Below are 15,531 nucleotides of genomic sequence, written 5' to 3'. Positions count from 1 at the left end.
TATCGACATTTTGTTCTGTGTGAATGGTTACAAAGAATGACAATAAAAGTAAATTCTATTCTTCTTCTTCTTCTATTCATGTGTGGTGCTCAAATTAAACATCTTTGAACATTCCATGTAAAAATTGAGATTTTAAGTCAATTCATATTTATTTCTATAGCCCCTTATCGCAGTCTCAAAGGGCCGTACAGAACACAACAACAACAACAAAATAACTAGTAAAATATAACATCAACTTTAACATTTTTTTAGGCTTTCTGAATTTACCAGATGTGTTTTTATATTCTTGATAATACCCGAAAGATTCAATGTCAAAATCAGACTTTTATAGATGACAAAAGATCTTTTCCATAGCAAAACACATTAAGTCACAAACGATAGCAAAAATGATTTTTATGTTTGGCATTGTATGTGTTAAGTGGTTTATTTTAACAGGTGAGTGAAAGCAGTTTTACACCTGAACCAACTCACCACGCTATACAAACCAAGCGATGAAAAAAAAAAAAAATTTTAATTGCCTTATTGGTCTGAAATGACTAGAATAGAAATAGAAAATACAAGTTTTAGCACTGCATGGGCAATAAGATTAGACTACATTAGATCAAACTACTAGGCTGGGCCTGATAAAGCTGAGAATATATATTTTACTGCCATCTAGCAGCCAGAGGGAGCATTCGGTTCTATTTTTTCTTAAAAAGTCCTAACTTTTGATAGAAATGACCTAGCAACTCACTTTTTGGTGATGGACTCAGAAATTTATGGCGGGCTCGATGAAATCACCCAATGCCCTGGACCTAAATATTTGATATTGCTGGAGGCAATTCGGAGAAAGTATCCAAACCAATTTACTGTACAAACTCCACTCCTATCGTGGAGTGCGTTTCAAATGTGTTCAAACTTGGTGCAGAAAGTTGACAAAAAAGAATCACGGCAGCACATTTCATAAGTGATATTCGAATGCTGTCAGGGTAGCCACATTTAGTCTCAGTTTAGAATCGAATTTTCTAATTCGGTTTGTGAGCATGACTATTTGACGGTTCTAATGGGACACATCACTATAATTGATCAGCACTACCATGAGCCTAATGAAGACAAACGCTACAGAAAACGTATCGTTGACAGAAATAATGTTTGTTGCCTAGCAACCAGTGACAGGATAAATGGGTGTTTTCTGTAGCTGTGGGGGTTTAAAAATAATTACCTACCTTTTTGTTGACATATTTTAATTTTAATGCGTGATTTGCCTCAATGAACAATCCGGTGCTAATGTGAACCAATGAAAACTTTTGTTCCTGTTTCGTGAGATGAAGTCATTCAGTTTAAGTATATACACATATTTAGATTTCTTCACAATAACATGTAATAGCGACATTCTGCATGTTATCATGTTTATGAACCACAAATTAAGCAGAATAATAAACTCTCTGACCAGTAAATATTACAGTTGCTCATGCCCAATGACGAAAACACGCAAACCCTGATTGGTTACATCCATCGCGAGGAACTTTGATGTAATTTCAGTTCAAACTGTCAAAAGCGGCAAAATGTCCGCCTTACAACGGATTATAGACATGTGTGTATTGAGTTCAAATACAAATTCTAATATATAAACAAAACCACAGCACTTATACTTAAAAAATCCTTTAGATGAATTCCCCAAATTAAGTGAAAGTCAACCCAAAGGATTTCCGAACAGTATTATGTTATAGGGGCCACCAAAACCTAAACACATTATTTTGTAATACTGTGTTTGGTGGATTGTGTGTTAAAATGGCTAATTGAGCTGATTTATTAGTATTGGGTTGTGCGCCGTTTCGGGAAAAAGTGTCGAGGGGTGAAGACAACATGCTTTACAAGAGGCTTCAGATAGAGACCAATGATGGTTCAGCTTCAGAGAGCATCATCCCGCAACACCAACTCTTAAAATGGCCGCCCCAGAAAAAAAAGGGGTGGATTTTCTTATTCCTGTACCTGCATATAAGCGGACACTCCAAAACAGTGTTAAGCCACCTATACTAGAAGAAATATGTACCCCAAAATATTCATGTAACGTGTATTTAACAACTATAATTATCTAAATATGTAGATAACAAAGATGAGTATATACCAGTAATAAATAATAGGAATAAAACCATTTAAAAACATTTACTGTACCTGTGAGCAGCACTTCGATGGCAGAAATTCGTATACTATTTTCCTATTTTGCGATCATTTCCTTCTTCAAACTGATCGTTGTGCTCACTGTTTCCCTCTTTTCTTCCACTAATCACTTACTTTCTTTAGAGCAGGGGTGTCAAACTCATTTGAACTCGAGGGCCACACGACATATCAAACATTCTCTCGGGGGCCGGACTGGTCGATTGAGGCGAAAGAAAAAAAAGAGAGAAAGAAATAAGAGAAAGACAGGGAGGGAAAAATAGTGCGAGACTAGGAAAGAGAGAAAGGGATAAAAGAAAGAGGGGAGAGAGAACGTGAGAAACAAAGATAAAAAGAGAAATATAGTGCGAGAGGGGGAAAGAAAAAGAAATCCAAAAAGATTGAAAGTGAGAGAGAAGGAGAGAAAACAGGAGAGAAAGAGAGAAGGGTAGAAGGAGAGAGGGGGGAAGCAAGAGAGAGAGAAAATAAAGAGAAAAGGAAAACTGGAAGAGAGAGCAAAAGAAGGTAAAAAGACACACAGAGAGAAAGACACAAAAGAGACACTGAAAGAAAGAGAAAACGGGAGGAAGAGAGAGAGAGAAATACAACTACAGCGAGAGGCACCTGGCTTTGGCAACATCAAGTGGACATATTTCAAACTGGAGCTTGTTTTTCTCTTGCGCTTCCCTCAGCGTTGTGTCGCGGGCCTGATCCAATCCCTTCGCGAGCCTGATTTGGCCCGTGGGCCACCTGATTGACACCCCAGCTTTAGAGTCATCATGGGCAAAAAAAGGCAATAAAACACACTAGATCACAGTAAAATTAGATGAGGTCTCTTTCAAACAAGATGGTGCTGATTTACTGAATAGGAAGCAGATATTGGGCGAAGGGGGAGCATGGGCCATTCTGGACACAGGATGAAGGCTATAATATCGGGGGCCAGGCGAAGCACCTGAATTGGTGAGATAGTCCGATTTACGAGGGTTGAGTTTGGCGGACCTAAAACGACACAGAGGCTGACGTGGGTGCCTGTCTAAGGCCTCATTGTGTTCATTTTGTTTTATGCGTAGACAAGCTGACCCACTAGTTTCGGTATTGTATTGTATTCGGTATTTCATTGTTCAAAATTCAGCTCATGTGCGAGTATATGCAGAAACTGATAATGTACAAACACAAAATGGCGTAGAACTGTACAAAATAATGTTGTCACAGAATCCTGTGAAATGACTTTCACGTTAAGGTTTGGATTATATTGTAAATTCCGGACCACAGAGCGCACCTGATTAAAAGCTCTAAGCTCCAATTTAAGAGCGAAGCTCAACTTTGTCTTTGTACGAGCTGCACCAGAATTTAAGCCGAAAACTTAAACAGCCATAAAAATGAAATAATGAGGCAATTTCTTACAGCAGCACCGTGCCCCCCGCACGCTTGATGCCCTCTTCAACTGCACCCTTCTCCTATCCCCCCAATTTTGCCTTGGTCACGTTTTTAGACCATTCAAGTTGGCGATTGTAAATATGAGCACATATTTACTACTGCGCTGAAAGAGATCACATATGAGGGTTGTGTAGCGTAAAATATGAGCCCTATATTTCTAGACCACAGCACTAGGGCACCGAAACTGTGAAGAATAGTGCCAGATTGCAACCTAAACGTACTTGGTGATGGTTGCCATGGTGACGGACCAAATTCTTGTCCACATTTCTTGATAATTGAAGGAAACTCCAACGACATGAGAAGGACGCCGATGATATGGAAAGCGAAGTATAGCGTTTTAATAGATTACTTTGTATAAATTTAGGACAACATTAGTGGGTGAAAAAGTTGAAATATCGTGAGTACTTTGTAAATATTGAATAAAGTACCGTACTACCAACATAGTGTTTTCCTCCTGGTATTTATTACATGACTAATGTTGTCAAAAACATGGACTACCTTAATTTCCACACAAAAAGGCGCACCGGATTTCAAGACACACCCTCCAAAAAATAATCTTTTGTGATATATTTTCCAAGGCGCATAAACTTGAGACTACAGTAAAGAGTTAACGTGTTTATTCTTGTATAAGCGTTGGTACCTATAGGTGCAATAATTAATAAGTCGATAATTGTCGCTTACCATAATCGGAAAACATTGGATGCAACGGAAATCGAAACACAGGACACCTAACCACTAGTCCACCAGTGGTACAGATGACAAACGAAATGGCATTCGATTTTATCTCATTATCACACTATTTTTGCTCAGGGTGCAGAAATACTGATTTGCAAAGTGCTTTCTGTTTTGCAGCCTGGTAGTTCTTCACCTGTGCGGCATTGACATTTAATATGTATACATATGTAGAGCTTGTATAGTATTTTGTTGAAAGACTTTCTGGTTCCTCCATTCTCAAACATTAGTTCCTGGCACTGTAAAAATAATTTGCTAATTACATAAAGTAATGCCTTTTCGCATGTTATCTGTACCACTGGTGGTCTAGTGATAAAGTGTCAGGGTTTCCACCCCCACAATCAGGGTTCAAATCTAGTTGTGTGGTCAAGTGGTCTAGCGATTTTCGTCTGCGATATTTATCGATTAATAAATCATTGCACAAAACTGGTAGTATACCATAAAACCTCATGTAGTTACGCACACCTATAAATACTGCATGCATTTCCGATCATAGCCAACGTATACTGCGGTATATAAAGCACAATAGGTGATAAGGCGCACTTTAAAATTTCTCACCAATTTGAGGTTTTTAGGCCCTATAGTCTAGAAAATATGGTTATTTCTCTCCATGGGTGTCATTAATATTACCAGGCGTCACATTGGTGGTTTTTATTTAGAGCAAATGCTTTTTGCAACTTTTCCTGTTTTGCTCGCGGCCTTCAAGCTAAAGAAAAAGGAAAAAGCCGCACCCTATTTAAAGCTGCGGTGTTTAAAATGGAGCAAAGAGTGGGGGCTTATAGTCCGGAATTTACGGTAATGGATTGCAAGTGTTTATGCGTATATTTTTTGGGATTTACATGATTATTTTTACATCGTCCTACGTTCAGCTTTCAAGCATTCCTGATTGGAATAGTTCCCCCCTTAGTTCATCTCCCAACCAAAAGTACTTTTCTGTTCACCAGTTTGGAATCTACAGGCACACGTTGGCATTTTTTCAGCATTCTGAAAGCCAAGCGCTGAGTCTCCTCACGAGGGATCCGTTTCATAAAGCACCGGGCACGAGCGCTAGATAACTTTGCCAACGGCGGAATAAATGCCAGCATTCACACTCCGGTGGTGGAGAATTGCGTGACTTCGGTCTGAAGGTCCTCCTGGATCCCTGCGCTGTCCACGCCTAGTCAAGCCGGCGGTCTGCCCCTGGTGGCGGGGGCGCAAACGGACACGGGCTCCCTGGTGCTGTTACGACCGCGGGAGAAGCTGTGGTTGTCGGTACGAGTGCGATAGGGAAGGCAGAAATCCCTGAAGCACCTCTTGAAGTTCTCATCCAGGAAGGCGTAGAGGACCGGGTTGAGGCTGCTGTTAGTGTAGCCCAGGGCGATGCACAGGTGCCAGCTGGCCATCACCAGTAAGTTCTTGTGGTCGATTTTCACCATGGTCTTGACGATGATGTAGATGTGAATGGGAGTCCAGCAGATAATGAAGGCCGCCACCACCACCAGGACCATCCGAGTGATCCGGCGCAGGTTCCTGTCCTTCTCTTTGGAACCGGAGAGGAGGCGGACGCTCTTGAGCCGCAGGATCATCAGACCATAGCAGACGGTAATGACCAGCACGGGAACCAGAAAGGCGAAGATGAAGACGCAGATTTTGGTGACGGTGTCCCAGTACCATTCTGGTTTGGGGAATATGATCCTGCAGTCAACGCTGCCTGGGGAGGAATGAAAAACGCATAAAAAACACTGCGGTTGAATAGCGGTGGGTGCGGATAGACAAATTTTAAGTTTAACTACCTAGATCCAATGCCGTCATTCCTAAGGCCTCCTCACTCCCAAGATTCAACACAAGCACCTGCCACAGACAGTACTGCTTCAAGGCGTTTTTTTTTTTTAACCTTAAGTCCTCCATACCATGGGGTACTGCTGTACTTAAGTACTTTTTTAGTATGGGAGAAGGTGCAAAAACTAAATTGACGCATTTTGAGAGCTAGCCAGTGGTGTCCCATTTAAAAAAATAGGCATAGGTGAGTACTACTCTGTATCTGTACTGACATTAGCCATTTTTAGCTATCAGTGCTCATTATAGAGACGGTACAGTATTGGTGAACCTATTTTAGCAGTTAGAAGACTGTTAAAAATATGTTAGAAAATTAATTCATTGAAAAAAACACAAAATACTTGAATTATCGTATAAACTTGCATTTTTTTTAAATGAAGAAATTTGAACTATTTTGACATAACATTAGGCTCCCCTAGAGGGAGCTGACATGATTGTCCGTCATCTTGCTGCTAAGGGTATCCCTAAAAACCCCAAATCTTGAAAAAGCTAGCAAAAAATAAAAATTAAAATGGTGCAATTTGGTCACTTTTAGTCTCCGTAGTTTGCAATCGTTCTTGTGCTTCTTATTACTCGTTTTGGGCTACACTATACTATACAGCGACATCTACTGGTCAAATATCACACAAAGCATAAATATTACCATGTAATGTACCTATATCTTTATATTTCCATGATGACAGACGAGGCACAGCCTCCCCTGAGTACACTTTACTGGACAGGACAGAGCCCTAAAAAAATCTAGCCCGACCTGACCCAGGCCCACGGGTATTAAAGCCTTGCCTAGCCCGAGCCCAGCAAATTAACTTGATTTGAGGGACAGGGCCCAAAGCAAACCCTAATTGACAATTTTTTTTGTAATGGGAAGGAAGGAGGAGGAGGAAGGAGGAGGAGGAAGACAGAGGGAGGAAGAGGAGTGTGGAGGGGGGATGAGGAGGGACGAGGAGGGAGAAGGAGGACTTCTCTCTCACTGACTTCTTTTTTAATTGTCCACCTGTCATTGTTCTTTGTGTCTTTTGTTCCTTTTGTCTATTTGTATTTGTGGAGGACCCGCGCAATGTATTCCAGGCGTGCCAAGCATGCGGGTACGTCGAGCGTGCAGGTTTTTGGGCGCAAGAGGGGGGGCAAAATCCAGTGAGTGAATCTCCCACAAAGAAAAAGAAACAAATAACAATGACGGGTGAATGCTTTTTCTTAGGTCAGCGAGAGAGAAGCTCGGCATTAGAGAAAATAAATAATCTGTTTGCAATTTTTCTCTGGGGAAATGTTTAGAGATTAGATTGGAAATATCTCTTCCTGACGATTTACGTTTTTTTTTAAATTGAGTCTTAACGAGTAGCTGATACTTACCAGTGTAACCCAGCTATACATTTGTGAAACTGTTATCATATTATTTTTATGAGTATTATTCCTATTTTTCCTTTTCAATACTTGAAAATACGAAGTAGTGATATCTAATCCCTTAATTTATAACTGAAATTGAGTTTTTTTCCTGAGCCCAAAATATTCCTTAATTAGAATTCCAGTTGCTTATCCTCACTCGGGGCTCTGATTTCCTGCGGTGGGCAGGGGACCCCCTGGACTGATTGGCGGCCAATCAGAGGGCACACAAAGACAGCCAATCAATCACTCACACACTCATATCTAGTCACATTTCACAGAATATTGTACAAAAATATATGTTCTATATAATAATTCATCTATATTAGACTGCTGTGGGATAGTGCCATCTACTGCCAAGGAGGACTTTCCATGTTTATCAATGTAGGTGTTGGCAGGCTGGTATTTAATATTACAAGTATCTGATACCTTTCGATATCATTAAGGTTAATGGTTTTTCGTTCTTATAACTGACAACTAGTCATGTTTATAGCTGACATTTCATTTTACACATTGACAAAATATTGTAAACAAAAATCTTTCTGTTTTCAGTAATGTTTTGTTGATAGGTTAAACCACTATGGTATAGCTCCATCTACTACTTAGGAATATTTTTTTTATCAACCTTGGTATTGGTGACTGATATTTGTAGCTTTTTTAAGGTAGCTGATACCCACCAGTACGACCCTGATATCCTGGTACTAATATTATATTAAGATTAATTTCTGTTTCAATATTTAATATTAATGAGTACATAAAGCTTGACCTGTTGTTTTATATCAGACATTTCCTTTTCAGCATGGCCCAAAAGATTTTAAACACAAATCTTTTTGTTGTTGATAATGTTTAGTCGACGTACGGTCTAGTGCCATCTCTTGGCAAGGAGGACTTTGCAGCATCCATAGGTGGGCTGCACTATCAAGTTAATAAGTATTGATGTATGGTATTGTTCCTTTCCTACACTTTGTGAAAGTGTATTTAGAGAAAACATTGACTAGCCCATTGGTGGTAGTATCGCTTCATCTACCAACAATCCAATCTTAGCTTCTCACCTTTGTCCGTCACCTTGGTAACCGCCATGATCATAACAGGAACCGCGATAACCGAGGAGAGAATCCAGATGCAGATGTTGATGATCTTAGCTTTGGCCGGCGTGCGGAAGTCCAGGGCTTTGACGGGATGGCAGACGGCTATGTACCGGTCCACGCTCATCATAGTGAGCGTGAAGATGCTAGTGAACATGTTGTAGTAGTCGATGGCGACCACCACTTTGCACAGAAGCTGCCCGAACGGCCATGTGCCCATCAAGTAGTTAGCGCTTTGAAAAGGCAAGGTGCTGGTGGCCAAGGCGTCCGCTAGGGCCAGGTTGAAGATGTAAATATTGGTGGCCGTCTTCATCTTGGTGTACCTGACCGAGGGCAAAACAACAAAGTGGGCGAGGCTTCCAAAATTAAAATTCCCAAATTCTTAAACATGTAAAATGTAAGGAAATAGTTTGTGGTTTTTGCATTAAATCTATACAGTGCTGTTCAAAGCAATAGCAGTGCGATGTGACCAGGGTTGGGTAGGGTTACTTTAACTGGATTACTTTCAATTACTTTTGGATGACTCCAATACCAAATATGTTAATAAAAGACAAAAGAAACTAAATATGAATAAAATGATGACTCACAACACGTGGTAAGCTTTCTCTCCTGGCTTTGATCTCTTTGATCTCCGGCAAAACAAACATAAAATGCGACAGAAACAGAATGAAAATAAATCCAAACAACTTGCCAACATCATTTTTGCCGTTCCATTTATTCCGTTACTCCCCAAGCCTGCACAAAATTTAGTCATTTTTTTCATATTTAGTTTTTTTTGTCTTTTATTAGCATATTTGGTATTGGGGTAATCCAAAAGTAATTGAAAGTAATCCAGTTAAAGTAACCCTACCCAACCCTGAATGTGACTAACCAGAATATCTCAGGTTTTAGTATATTTTTTACTGTTACATGCCAAACAAGTTACGGGTAGGTGCAATAGATTCTTCGAAAACAAACAAGACCCAGCATTTATATTAGGCATGCTCCAAAGGCTGGGCAATTGGGCAAATAGTGTGTTTGAAAAAATAACAGTGTCTGCTTTGACTGTACAAACTCAAAACTATTTTGTATTTCCAAAAGGTAGGATTTAGCAATCCTAGTATAAAGTTGCATGACCACAGTTTTTTATAACTGATTTGTGTGGCATAGAGTCAACCAACTTGTGGCACCTTTCAGTTGTTATTTCACTCCATGATTGCCTAATAACGTTCATATACATTCTCGATTGGATTGAGATCTGGGGATTGGACAGGCCACTCTATAACATTATTTTTATTGGTTTGGAACCAAGTCTTTGCTCGTCGACTGGCTTTTTTGGGGTCATTGTCTTGTTGAATCAACCATTTCAAGGGTATGTCCTCCTTAGCATAAGGCACTGTAACCTCTTCAAGTATTTTGGCAAACACATAGTGATCCATGATCCCTGGTGTGTGATAAACGGGCCCAACACCAGAGTAGGAGAAACATACGCAGACCATGATACTTGCACCACCATGCTTCACTGTCTTCAATGTGTACTGAGGTTTTAATTCAGAGTTTGGGGGTCCTTACACGGTTTATGGCCCCTGGACCCCAAAATTTTACAATTTTACTTTCATCAGTCCACAAAATGTTCCTCCATTTTTCTTTAGGGCAGTTGATGTGCTATTTGGCGAACTGTAACCTCTTCTTCACGTGTTTTTTTTTTTTTTTGACAGAGGGACTTTGTGTGGGATTCTTGAAAATAAATTTGCTTCACACAGGCTTCTTCTAACTGTCACAACACTTACAGGTAACTGCAGACTGTGTTTGATCATCCTGGAGCCGATTGTTGGCTGAGCTTTTGCCATTCTGGTTATTCTCCAGTCCATTTTATTAGTTATCTTCCTTTGTTTTTCTACCCATTTTAGGCATGAGCGATCATTTATGCTGGCTTGGTCATCCTTAAATAGGCGTAAGCCGATTTACAACTGATTTACATCTGTTTTTGTTTTGTTTTTTCTTCCCCAAAATTGATTAACTCAGAGATTGGTTGCCACCCTACTGCCACACCCCTTTGAGCTATTTACCCAAAACTATACATCTGGGCAAGGTTTATGTAATATTTGTATGGCAACATCTATATTTCACAATAATAAATATATCCATTCTGTCTGTCTTTAGTATGGACCTCTTCCCAACGGTGTGATCCCGACTGACAAGCAAACTGCGCTTTGTAATAAAAGATTGCAAAATCACCTTTATGAAAAAAGGGAAAAATGGTAATTGATCAAACAATATATCAGAGGAAAGGTCTTAAACACAACCTACCAATCTCCTTCAATCCTCTTCGGGTTCACCCTCATCCTCGTCTCCTGCCTTATCCACTGCTTCGATTTGATAAGCTAGTTCACTAAAACGTTTTTTTCCTGGACATATATGTCAGAGATATTCTTTCCTAATAGTCGCCTGTGAAATTGGGGTCTGATACATTTTGTTCACTACAATTGCTGTCTGTTTCGAAGCTGCCTCACATGTTGTGTTAACAGGATTCACCATTCTGAATGTGTTCTGTTACTTCAATGATGTCACGGCTCTACAGTAAACAAACCAGACGGATTCACTTTGAGACTAAATTGCTTGAGTTCCCCAGTGCGTGGAATATTTTGCAACATCTTTGCATAATTGTAGGGAGGAACACTACATTTTCTGTGCCTAATTGGAAAACAAATCTGTTTGGGAATATCTTTAAGTCCGCTGTGATTCAATCTGATTGCTTTTAAATCGTAACGAGGTTAGGAACCAAACTGCTTTATGTATTTTGGCCTCATTTCCTCTCTCAGCACAATGATACGCTGCTTTCCCCGAGATAATAAAAGCTTTTCGGATGCAAAGAGCTGTGATGGTGTTTCGACTCCATGAAAGCTTCTGTTCTGCCACAACGACTGTAACGTCCATTAAACCGCACTTGTATAAAATGACTCCTCTGCAGAAACGTTTCTGTTCTCTTCATGTGCCGTTTGGAGCGAGTCTTTATTTTTATTTATATATTTAATCATTCACTTGTGTGATTTCTTTTAATTTGCTTATTGATTTGTATTTCAAATGTCGTAGCTGCAAACAAGACTAGATAATTGATCATTGTCTGCAAATGAATGCATTACGTTGTAGAAATATATTTAAGGGGAGGGAGGGGGTAATTGGGTGGGTTGGTAGGCCACAAGGTTTTAGCACAAAAGTTAGCTGGAAATCGCACCCCCCCCTCCCTTTGGTGAATAGTAAGTGGATGTGGTATCTGTTTGTGCACTGGTTTTCAACTGGTTTGACCATTCCATCCCAATGACAAGCTGCAACCCAAACAAAAAACTGAGATTTGATTTGCAACCTCAGCGGAACTGTTTAAATCTAGGCCTAAAACACACTTCTATTCTATAGATTATGAATGACCTATATTTGATGTTGACAATATCTGTGTATTGTTTGTTAATGCTACATCCATTGCAACCTGGTCATTCTTTTTATTCTATTTTGTATTATGGTTAAATTATTTGATATTTTATTTTTATTGTTTGTTAATGCAACATCCATTGCAGCCTGGTCATCATGGAAGGGCGATGTCCGCATGTGCAGTTTTTGAGTTTTTGAGTGTTTCCTTGCCCTCACGTAGGTTTTAGATCAGGGGATGGTGTAAGAATAGTCTGTGATTTGCAATAGTTTGTGGTCTGTGAAGCCACTCCTTTTGATTAAGGGCGTCACAAATAAACATGACTTGACTTGACTCAAATATGTCCAAATATATTCCAAAAAATAAAATGACCAGCAAAAACTAAAAGGACTTAGTTTCCTTCTTCAACTCAATCAATGTTGCCGCTGTTTTTCCCTTTTCCTTTCCCTATATCACTGACTTCCTTGGGGCCCATTTTTTATGGGCAGTAAATGGAAATAAAACCAAGAAAATCACAATAAAAAGAGATATGATCGGTCTTAAATGCACCGATTGACTGAACAGATAGAGGAAATCGAACAGGGCATTATCACCATCTTCTGGTAAAGGTGGTGTCCGTAACTTCACAATATTTTACTTGCTGACGCCATCTTCTGGCTGAAATCATCATTGCAGCCTCTGTCGGGCTGCCGCATGCACTTACGGGTCTCACTGACACACGTTCGAATAATCTTTTCTTTTTTTTTATAGCTTTTTGGGCATTTGGGTTGGCATTTGGACTGTATTTTCTTAATTGGACCATATAATAAATGAAAACCAGCACATGCATAAAATCACCCTCTATCAATCTCCTGCCTCCTTTTGTCCAGCCTGATAAGCTGAGTGGCCGGAAGACCGATTATAAAAGTTAGATAAGAGCAGAAAAAAAATAAAAAAATAAATAAATATATACATACACACACATATATATATATATATATATATATATATATATATATATATATATATATATATATATATATATATATATATATATATATATATATATATATATATATATTAGGGTGGTCCTTATTTTTCGACTTTTAAAATTTCATGCTCTGACCCCTTGAATATGTTCCAATATATACAAAACGTAATTAGGCAAAGTTTCATCAAAATCAAAGGATATTTAGAGGTCGCTCAAGGCCTCTGAAATTTTGGTATGAAAAATAAGGATTTTTCGCACATTATATCAGACCTAGTGTACAAAGTTACTTGTAACTTTTCTTGTGTTACAATTATAAGCAATGGACTGAAATTGGATGTTCTAAAACGCCGTACACATAGGGTTAAGATTTCCGTTTTTTCTCGAAAATTGCCAAAATTTTACCATTTTGGGAAATTTCAAAGTCGTTGAGCTACCTCTAAATATTATCCAAATTGTTCAAAATTGCACACAGTGTGTTTTTATCGATATAAGAACATATGCGGGGGGTCAGAGCCCAATATTTCCCAAAAAAAAAATTCGACCCCCATTAAGGACCACCCTAATATATATATATATATATATAAATTTAATTAAATGTATTTTTTGTTGATTTGTATCATATTTGGCATTTGGATTCTATTCAAACCATGTTACATATTTACTTTTTCCATATTTTGCTGAAAATGTTCCTGTTCCCACAAAAATATTTTGTTTAGCTGACGTTATATTTTACTTGTGATTTTGTTTTTGTTGTTGTTGTGTTCTGTACAGCCCTTTGATACGTTTTGTGATAAAGTGCTATACAAATGAATATGACTTGACTTGATTTGACTTGACCGAGTGCAAAGGGCACACAGTTTATATGAATTTCTAAAATCTTATTATGTTATTACTATGTAATAACTATGTCACTACCAGATTGATTTTTGGAATTAGGGTTAAATAGAATCAGTCAATGACAATTTTTTTACTAGTAAATCATAATGACTCAGCACAGGTGAGCTAATATCAGAACAGGCCCATGGGCACCTCAGTAGTCCTTAACGGGGCACCCTAGTGTCTGTCTGAAATAGATTGTTCATTTTAGAGTTCTTAAGTCGTTTTACTAAGTATTTGTTTCTGTTAGAGGGCAGCACAGCGGCTCAATGGTTAGCGTGTGTGCGGCACAGTTCTGAGGTCATGAGATCGAACCTCCTGTGTGGAATTTGCATGTTCTCCCCGTGCTTGCGTGGGTTTCCTCCGGGCACTCCGGTTTCCTCCCACATTCCAAAAACATGGATGTTATGTCAATTGGCCGGTCCAAGTTGTCCCTAGGTGTAAATGAGTGAGTAAATTGTCTGTCTCTGTGTGCCCTGCGACTGGCTGGCAACAAGTTCGGAGTGTCCCCTGCCCACTGCCCGGAGATAGCTGGGATGGGCTCCAGCACCCCCGCGACCCTACTGAGAATAAGCGGTGCAGCTAATGAGATGAGATGATATATATATATATATATATATATATATACACGGTTGGGTCGGGTTACTTTAACTTGATTACTTTCAATTACTTTTGGATTACTCCAATACCAAATATGCTAATAAGACAAAACAAACTAAATATGAAGCACACTCTAAAGCGCTTTGGGAAGTCATTGACTTGAAAAGCGCTATATAAATGCAGATCATTTAAAATCATTTCATTTCATCATATGATGACTCACAACCCGTGGTAAGCTTTCTCTCCTGGCTTTGATCTCTTTGATTTCCGGCAAAACGAACATAAAATGCGACAGAAACAAAATGAAAATCAATCCAAACAGCTTGCCAACATCATTTTTGCCGTTCCATGTATTCCGTTACTCCCCAAGCCTGCACAAAATTTTGTAATTTTATTCATACTTAGTTTCTTTTGTCTTTTATTAGCATATTTGGTAATGGAGTAATCCAAAAGTAATTGAAAGTAATCCAGTTAAAGTAACCCTACCCAACCCTGTTAATATATATATGGCTGTGCTGTGGGCATATTCCTTCTTACCTGACGACTCCGTACATGACGAGAAGGTTTCCAAGCAGTCCCACCACGCAGATGAGCGAGTAAAGGGCAGTAATGCACACAGCGATGACGACCCTGGCGGTGTCGCGACCAGCCTTCGCGCTGGTTCCGTTGGCGGCGGTTCTGGTCCCGTTGTCGGTCCAATTGGCCCCGAAGCCCCACGGCGGTCCGAGCAGGAGCGCATCACCCGGCGTTGCGTTCAAGGGGATCAACGACGCGTAGATAATGTCACCCGGAGGAAAAGTAGGGAATTCCATCTTAAAGGATAAAAACAAAGTAGATTTTTTTTGTTTTTTTTAGTTTTCCTCTAATTAAAAGAGAGAGTTTTTTTTATTGTTCACGGCGCGTGGACGGTGGACTACTGAGACTGCGAGTCAAATTGTCATAGGGTATAGTCCTCTCGCTCGTTTTCCCTCTCTCACCCCTCTCTCTCCTCCCTCTCCATCAGGTTTTTGTTTTGCACTGCCTACAAAGTACGTACCGTAAACTCCGGACTATAGAGCGCACCTGATTATAATCTGCACCCACCACTTTTTGGGTGA

General features: G+C 39.5%; 1 protein-coding gene across 1 annotated transcript; it reads right to left on the bottom strand.

Moving 5' to 3' along the window:
• Positions 1–925: 925 nt before the first annotated feature.
• oprd1b (opioid receptor, delta 1b) lies at positions 926–15,330 on the bottom strand. The gene is made up of 3 exons (XM_088327329.1): positions 14,972–15,330; positions 8,553–8,908; positions 926–5,995 (listed from the first exon to the last, which is right to left on the bottom strand). The coding sequence occupies exons 1-3, from the start codon at positions 15,244–15,246 to the stop codon at positions 5,466–5,468; spliced, it is 1,161 nt and encodes a 386-aa protein (XP_088183455.1). The 5' UTR covers positions 15,247–15,330; the 3' UTR covers positions 926–5,465.
• Between the last annotated feature and the right edge of the window lie 201 nt (positions 15,331–15,531).

This window comes from Urocampus carinirostris, chromosome 2 (assembly GCF_059441175.1).
Source record: "Urocampus carinirostris isolate Australia breed hairy pipefish chromosome 2, RoL_Ucar_1.0, whole genome shotgun sequence".
In the NCBI taxonomy this organism is placed as follows: domain Eukaryota; kingdom Metazoa; phylum Chordata; class Actinopteri; order Syngnathiformes; family Syngnathidae; genus Urocampus; species Urocampus carinirostris.
The sequence above is the reverse complement of the archived record's forward strand: the minus strand, read 5'-3'. Positions and strand labels throughout refer to the sequence as shown.

Excerpts from the sequence above, each read along its gene's own strand:
- oprd1b (XM_088327329.1), bottom strand. The coding sequence starts at position 15,246 with ATGGAATTCCCTACTTTTCCTCCGGGTGACATTATCTACGCGTCGTTG. Across the intron at positions 8,909-14,971 it reads GTCATGTACGGAGTCGTCAG|GTACACCAAGATGAAGACGG; the intron begins GTAAGAAGGAAT and ends GCCCTCGGTCAG. Across the intron at positions 5,996-8,552 it reads TACCAAGGTGACGGACAAAG|GCAGCGTTGACTGCAGGATC; the intron begins GTGAGAAGCTAA and ends ATTCCTCCCCAG.